Source organism: Piliocolobus tephrosceles, unplaced genomic scaffold (genome assembly GCF_002776525.5).
Source record: "Piliocolobus tephrosceles isolate RC106 unplaced genomic scaffold, ASM277652v3 unscaffolded_17775, whole genome shotgun sequence".
Classification (NCBI taxonomy): Eukaryota; Metazoa; Chordata; class Mammalia; order Primates; family Cercopithecidae; genus Piliocolobus; species Piliocolobus tephrosceles.
The window spans coordinates 1-7623 of NW_022299615.1; the positions used below are offsets into that span (position 1 = coordinate 1).

Here is a 7623-nt window from a genome sequence, read left to right on the forward strand (position 1 = left end):
ATCGAGACCATCCTGGCTAACATGGTGAAACCCCATCTCTACTAAAAATAAAAAAAAAAAACTAGCCGGGCATGGTGGTGGGCACCTGTAGCCCCAGCTACTCGGGAGGCTGAGGCAGGAGAATGGCGTGAATCTGGCAGGTGGAGCTTGCAGTGAGCCAAGATTGCGCCACTGCACTCCAGCCTGGGGGACAGAGCGAGACTCTGTCTCAAAAACAAAACAAAACAAACAACAACAAAAAAGAAATATTTGTTTAGCCAATCTTTTATCAGTAAACACGTAGGTTGTCATTTCAGAAAAATGTTTTGCACATGAAAGAAAGAATAGCCCTTATGAGGCACACAGGGTCCAGGACAGCAGAGGAGAAGTCCCTGCAGGCAACCCTTCCTGACCCCATCCTGCAGGGTCTCTGCTCGGGCCTTCTAGGCCCCCTCTGGGAGCACCACCAGGGCCCTGGGCCAACTGGCCTGGAAGCCTTGCCTTTTGCCTGTGGAGGGGCAGAGGCTCTGGTCTGTCTGTCCTGGATCATTTTCCAGCATACAGCACAGTCTAGTCCATGGCAGCTCTGATCCCATTCAGTCTCCTCACTCCCCAAATGCAAGGTCGTCAGGGTTCTGGTGGCCTGGAGATGGCTACAACATTCTCATACTCAGGTTCCTCCTGCCTTTCCTCTTCAGCCTGCTTCTGGGGATCCTGTTTCGGGAAGCCAGCCCCAGAGACTGGCTCCTGGGCCCTCCCTGAACTCTCCGTGCCAGCCCCCAGCCCCCGGGCCACTTCCTCTGGTCTGACTGCCATAGGCCCTGTGGCCCCAGGAAGCCGAGCTTTTGGGGCTGAGTTGGGGCTCTGGCTGACAGAGCCAGAGGCCAGGCCAGGGCTGCCCTTTTTCCGATTCAGGGCCTGGCGTGGAGGCTTAGGGATGGCCCTCTTGACCTTGGGTTCTGCCTGGCCTTTCTGAAAGCCACCAAAATGGCGGAAGACAGAGCGGACAGGGCCTTCAGATCCCCGGGGCGTCCCCACCAGCATGTAGACCGTGGTCACAGGGCCTGAGCTCTCCTGGACACTGCCCTCAATGGCTTCCACGTGCTCAGCCACTGTCCGGCCACCAAGTGGGGGCCGTCGGTGGCCAGTGGCTGAATCTCCTGGACTGGCAGCCGCAGGAAGGGACTCATCTGTTTCTGCTTCCTCCAGGCCTGGGGACTCTTCGGCTTCCCGGCCCTCAGGACCTAATTGTGCCCCCCGGGAGAGCCTCTTGGGCTTTCGGAGCGGGCTGGAGAGCTCCCCCGAGCCTCGGCGACTCTGCGGCGCAAACTTGGTACCTTCAGCAAAGGAGACCGATGGCCGCTTGGCCCGAGCTAGACTGGAGGTGCGTGGGATGGCGAATGGCGTGGAGGCGTCCTCCGGGGGCGGGAAAGCACCTCCAGCCAGGCTGGCCTCCGACGACTCTGCCTGGGCCACAGGGACCATCCCTGGCAGAGGAGACAGAAGAGCTTGGCTGGAACTGAACTGGCCACCCCAATGCATCCTACCCACAGCTCAGTATCTTCCAGGAGGCCTCAAAAATAGGGCAGCGAGGCGGGCAAGGATGAGGAGAGAGGCAGAAGGACCAATTCAGGTAGACGCTGTTACGTCTACACTCTTTTTTTTTTTTTTTAATTTTTGTAGAGATGGGGTCTCACTGTGTTGGCCAGGCTGGTATCAAACCCCTGGCCTCAGGCAATCCTCCCGCCTCAGCCTCCCAAAGTGCTGGGATCACAGGTGTGAATCACCACACCTGGTCTCTATACTCTTTTCTCACCACCTCTCCCTACTTTGAAATACTGTCACACTCTAACCAAGCTAAAATTATTTTGATGTCACCGAGTCACATCCCTCTCACCTCTGGGCCTTCGTGTACGCTGTTCCATCTTCCTAAAACAGCATTCCCTCCTCTCCCTGACTTTCACTTGGTTAACTCCTACTGATTCTGCTAGACTCGACTGGGATACCACACACATCCTCCCTGACCCCAGTCACCCCAACATGGCTAGCGAATGAGCCCCTACTTGTATGTCCCCCATGGAGACACATATACTGTCCTGTCATTGTCTGATGACTGCCCGTCCGACTCTAAGCTTCGTGAGAATAGGAATCTATCTTGTTATCTCTTGTTGAATCTATCTTGTTATCCCCGGAGCCAAGAACAGCGACTAACACAGAATGGGCTCTTAATAACTGTTTGCTGGCCGGGCATGGAGGCTCACGCCTGTAATCCCAGCACTTCCGGAGGCTGAGGCGGGCGGATCACGAGGTCAGGAGATTGAGATCATCTTGGCCAACGTGGTGAAACCCGGTCTCTACTAAAATAGAAAAATGAGCCAGACGCGGTGGCGGGCACCTGTAATCCCAGCTACTAGGGAGGCTGAGGCAGGGGAATCGCTTGAACCCGGGAGGCGGAGGTTGCAGTGAACTGAGATTGCACCACTGGACTCCAGTCTGGCGACAGAGCAAGACCCAGTCTCAATCAATCAATCAATCCATCACTGTTTGCTGGGGGATTATAGAGGGGGTCGTGGTGGGCAGGGCTGCTCAGGGGCTATGTGGGCTGTTGGGGGCTACCTTCGTGGGGCGGCACACAGTAGGCAGGAACCTCGTCTGCCTCTGCAGACTCAGGATCGGATGAGAAGGAGTCATCGGAGGCCCAGCCGGCAGAGGGCGGCTCGATGAAGCTGTGGTTGAAGGGGACCTCCGGGTCGTGATGTGAAACTGTGGAGACTCCAGATCAGGCGCCTGCAGGACCTGATGCAAAGCCTTGTCCAATCCCAGACCCTGGCCCCCAGCGCCCACTGACCTGTCACCCAGGGTAGCTTGTGGGAGCTGAGGGAACCGCAGGGCAGTGTGGAGCCTAAGCTGGTCAGTGTTCCCCAGACCTGCATCTTCATCCTGGACACGGTAGCTCTATCTCTTGCTGGCCTGAGTGAGGAGGGCAGGGACAGTGGTCAGTATATAAGACCCAAGGTGACCCGGGTCACCTTGGCAGGGTGTGACAGGGTGACGACCTCTACTTCAGTGACTCTCTATTGACTGCAGAATAAAATCCAAACGATTGAGCCCAAGATTAAGGCCTGCCACAGAACCAAGTGTGACTCTAGAGTCAGACGGCCCTGAGTAACATCTCTGGCTCACAGTTCACCTCCCTGGGCCTCAGTTTCCACATCTGTAAAACAGATCCTGTCTGTCTATCTATCTATCTATCTATCTATCTATCTACCTACCTATCTATCTATCCGTCTATCTATCTACCTATCTATCTATCCGTCTATCTGTAGGACCTAGCAGGGTGCCAAGCGTTTTGTGGGGGGTTTTCCAAAATGCAGCTTTTTGTTATTATCATCCTAATTGAGCCCCAGCTCACCTGTCTCTCTCTCTCTCTCTCTCTCTCTCTCTATTTTTGAGACAGAGTCTCGCTCTTGTTGCCCAGGCTGGAGTGCAATGGTGCGATCTTGGGTCACTGCAACCTCCACCTCCCAGGTTCAAGCGATTCTCCTGCCTTAGCCTGCTGAGTAGCTGGGATTACAGGCACCTACCACCATGCCCAGCTCATTTTGTATTTTTAATAGAGATGGGGTTTCACCATGTTGGCTAGGCTGGTCTTGAACTCCTGACCTCAGGTGATCTGCCCGCCTCGACCTCCCAAAGTGCTGGGATTACAGGTGTGAGCCACTGTGCCTGGCCCACCTATCTCAAATGACACCCCCTCCAGGAAGCCTTCCCTTGTTCCCACTCTGCTCTACCCCCACATGGGGAGGAGGCTGCTCCACTCTTCACCGTTCCTCCAGCAGCCTTTGCACCTGTCCTTGTGTCCCTGTGAGGGGCTTCTTGCCACCCTGGGCTCTATGCCCTGGGCCACTGGCAACTGTATCTGCTCATCTGTGAATGCCACACAAGCACAGAGGAGGACGTGTTGGAGGACTAGGGCAGGAACTAGCAAGAGAGCACCAGACAAAGAGTCCAAAAAGGTGGAGAGGGGCTTCCTGTGTGCCAGTCACCAACTAGATCACCTTGGGCCTCAGTGTCCTCTGGGAATTGAGGACAATAATCCTCCTGGCCCTACATTCCCTGTTCCAAACCCCCAGGCTGTTGTGAGTCTCAAAGAAGCCTGGAGTGTGAAAGGTTTCATAAAGGAACAAAGCTCTGCGTAAGTCCCCCTGCAGCGGGCCCCACAAGCCCAACCCTCCCTCCCCTCTCCATCTCTCAGGAAGCTACCTTCTCTGCTAACCCACTGCACAGACACTGATGTCACTTTCCTTTGCGGGGCATCTGAGGCCTGGTCCCTTTCCCTCCTGGCCCAGAGCTGGGCTGCTCCTGCCGTGGTCCCAGTCCTCCTCCTCTGGTCCCCGCCGGAGTCAGCTCTCTGCCTCCCGCTGCAGGCTCCAGTTTGCCAGCCTGGTGCCCATGCAACTCAGAAACTCACTCATTGAAGGCTTCCAAGGAGGGCAGGCAGCTGACCCGGTGTCTCCGGTGTCTCCAGGCCACAGTCACTGCCAACTACCTCCATCACCTCTGACCCACGTGCGCAACAAGGCCAGCCCTCCCCACCCCCATCACCTCTGACCTATGTGGGTGACAAGGTCAGCCCTCCTCACCCCGCATCACCTCTGACCTATGTGGGTGACAAGGTCAGCCCTCCTCACCCCGCATCACCTCTGACCTATGTGGGTGATGATGCCAGCCCTCCCCACCCTGCATCACCTCTGACCTATGTGGGTGATGAGGCCAGCCCTCCCCACCCGGAAAGGAACCCAGATGCCTCCCTGCTCCCATCCCATGGCCTGAGCTGTGTGGGGAAGGGATGGGCTAGTGTTCACCTGTCCTTGAGGTCTGACCGGGTGGCCCAGCAGCAGCAGGCACAGCAGGCGAGGCCCAGGAACAGCAGCAGCAGAGGCACAAGGCTGCTTGCGATAAGGGTGGCGTCCCGACTGCGAGAGCCTGGGGGAGCCGGAGATGGGGGATATTCAGGCCTTCCTGTCTCCTACACATCCTGTCTTTGCTCTGAGTTGCCTGCTACCCAGAAGCTTCTTCGTGGGGGTCTCTCCCTGCCTCCGGGCAGCCTCTCTGCTGGCGTGTCCCCTCCGCGGGGTCTGTGGCCCATTCCACAGATTCTTGCCCCTGAGGCCATGTCAGTGTCCAACCACCCTGCTGCGCATTTCATGGCTCTAGCCTGGTTTCGCAGGGGGCCGGGGCTCTGTCATATCTTCAGGGAGCCCCAGAGCATCCACACAGAACTCAGGTATAAAGAATGTCTCTGGACCGGGCGCGGTGGCTCATGCCTGTGATCCCAGCACTTTGGGTGGCAGAGGCAGGCAGACCACCTGAGGTCAGGAGTTCGAGACCAGCCTGGCCAACACGGTGAAACCCTGTCTCTACTAAAAATACAAAAATTAACCCGGCGTGGTGGCGGGCACCTGTAATCCCAGCTACTCGAGAGGCTGAGGTGGGAGAATGGCTTGAACCCGGGAGGCAGAGGTTGCAGTGAGCTGAGATCGTGCCACTGCACTCCAGCCTGGGGAATAGAGCAAGACTCCATCTCAAGAAAAAGAAAAAAAAAGGAATGTCTTGGCCGGGCGCGGTGGCTCAAGCCTGTAATCCCAGCACTTTGGGAGGCCGAGATGGGCGGATCACGAGGTCAGGAGATCGAGACCATCCTCCTGGCTAACATGGTGAAACCCCGTCTCTACTAAAAAATGCAAAAAACTAGCTGGGCGAGGTGGCGGGTGCCTGTAGTCCCAGCTACTCGGGAGGCTGAGACAGGAGAATGGTGTAAACCCGGGAGGCAGAGCTTGCAGTGAGCTGAGATCCGGCCACTGCACTCCAGCCTGGGCCACAGAGCGAGACTCTGTCTCAAAAAAAAAAAAAAAAAAAAAAAAAGGAATGTCTCTGAAGTGGGCCCAGACTCCCTGGTGAGGAACTGGCCCTGGAGCCCGTGTGAAGGGCCCGCCTTTCCCTGGCTGCTGCACCCTGCAGCCTTCTTCCACCTTACCCGGCTGGCAGGACCCGGAGACAGGGTGGCAGGGTCCCTCTGGGCATTCACAGGGAACTGAGCAGTTGTGTCCATGGAAGCCGGCTGGGCAGGAGGCGTTGCAGCTGTGGGGTGACACGGAGAGGCAGGCTGAGGGCTGGGTGAAGGGAGGGGCAGGCAGGAGACAGGCAGGGAGATTTCCGGGCACTGTCCAGGCAAGTTGAGGAAATGCTGCACAGAGGCCTGACCTAGGCCCCTGGTACTCTCCTGCCCCCAGAACCCCCGTCCTCACCTGGGCCCCCAGTAGCCGGCACTGCAGACACATTCCCCTGTCACAGCGTCACAAGCCCCCTGAACACAGGTGGGGCAGGTAGAGCCACAGTCTTCCCCAAAGGTGCCAGTGGGGCAGGGGTCTTCACACCTGGGGTGAGGCAAGACTCGGGGAAGGGGAGAGCAAGGCAGGCCTGGCCCCCACCGTGGGGCCCCACCTGTCTGCTCCGGGCTCCCGGACTCAAGGACCCAACTGGCCACTCCTTAGCAGTGAAGCTCAGGTGTAAATAGGGCCTTGAACTTGGGGCCGAATCCAGCAGGTAACAGACTACAAGTCCCCAGAGGGGGAGGAGGGCAGGAAGCCTCAGAGGGGAGGGAGCTGGGATCCTGCCCAGGTCCCCCCAGAACTCATTGCTCTCCCCAACTCTTCAACAGGAGGGAGGCCCCTGGGACTGCATGAACCTGTGTGTCAGAGAGGGATGGTGCTCTCAGAGAGAGCCACTCAGGTGAGGGTCCTGGGAGAGGTACACCCCACCCTGAACAGAATGGTGCGCTCACCTGGGCCCCAGCCAGCCAGGGTCACAGCGCTGACAGTGGCCAGTATCCGGCTGACAGGCCTCCCCATGTCGGCAGTGAGAGCACTGCTGTCCGCAGCTCTCGCCAAAGGTGCCAGGCAGGCAGGGCTGTTGGCACTGGGTTCCGTTCCAGCCCGGCTCGCAGGACTCACAGCTGCCCGTATCTGGAGAGCACGGCTCATTGTGCTTGCAGTGGCCACAGCTGGGAAGAGAAGGGCTTTGTGGGAGCAGTGGGGGTGGATGGATGGAGCGCCCACCCCTTCCCACCCCTGTACGCCATGCAGGCCTTCGGGGGCCCTGGAGAGTGTTCGGGTCCCACCTGGGTCACTCAGGCAGGTTTGCGCCTCAGTTTCCCCACGTTGTACAATGAAGACAAATGAGGGCTCTTACAGGATCCCATCCCTTTCCTCCGAAGCATCTACTCTATGACCACCTTTCCCTGGGTCCCAGGGTCATCAGGAGGCAGCAGCCCAGCCAGGGCAGCCGAGTCACCCCCAAGCCCTGAGTCCCATCTGCCAGGTGTGCCAGGCCTTCCCTCCTGTTCTTTCCCTTTTCTTCCTTTCACACCAAGCGACCCCAGGGTCTGGCATGAATGGAACTCAGTAGTGTCTTCTACTCCATCACATGAAATTTAAAAATGTAAAGTGGGCCGGGCGCGGTGGCTCAAACCTATAATCCCAGCACTTTGGGAGGCCGAGACAGGTGGATCACGAGGTCAGGAGATCGAGACCATCCTGGCTAACACGGTGAAACCCCGTCTCTACTAAAAAAAAAAAAAATACA

General features: G+C 57.6%; 1 protein-coding gene across 1 annotated transcript; it reads right to left on the reverse strand.

Annotated features, from left to right (window-relative positions):
• Positions 1-7161, reverse strand: LOC111533943 (scavenger receptor class F member 1-like; the record flags this gene model as incomplete). Its single annotated transcript, XM_023200590.2, has 7 exons — positions 1-1466; positions 2596-2742; positions 2828-2949; positions 4845-4965; positions 6017-6120; positions 6288-6416; positions 6824-7161. Coding segments are annotated over 7 exons (1821 nt in total), but the record flags the coding sequence as incomplete, so codon positions are not given.
• Between the last annotated feature and the right edge of the window lie 462 nt (positions 7162-7623).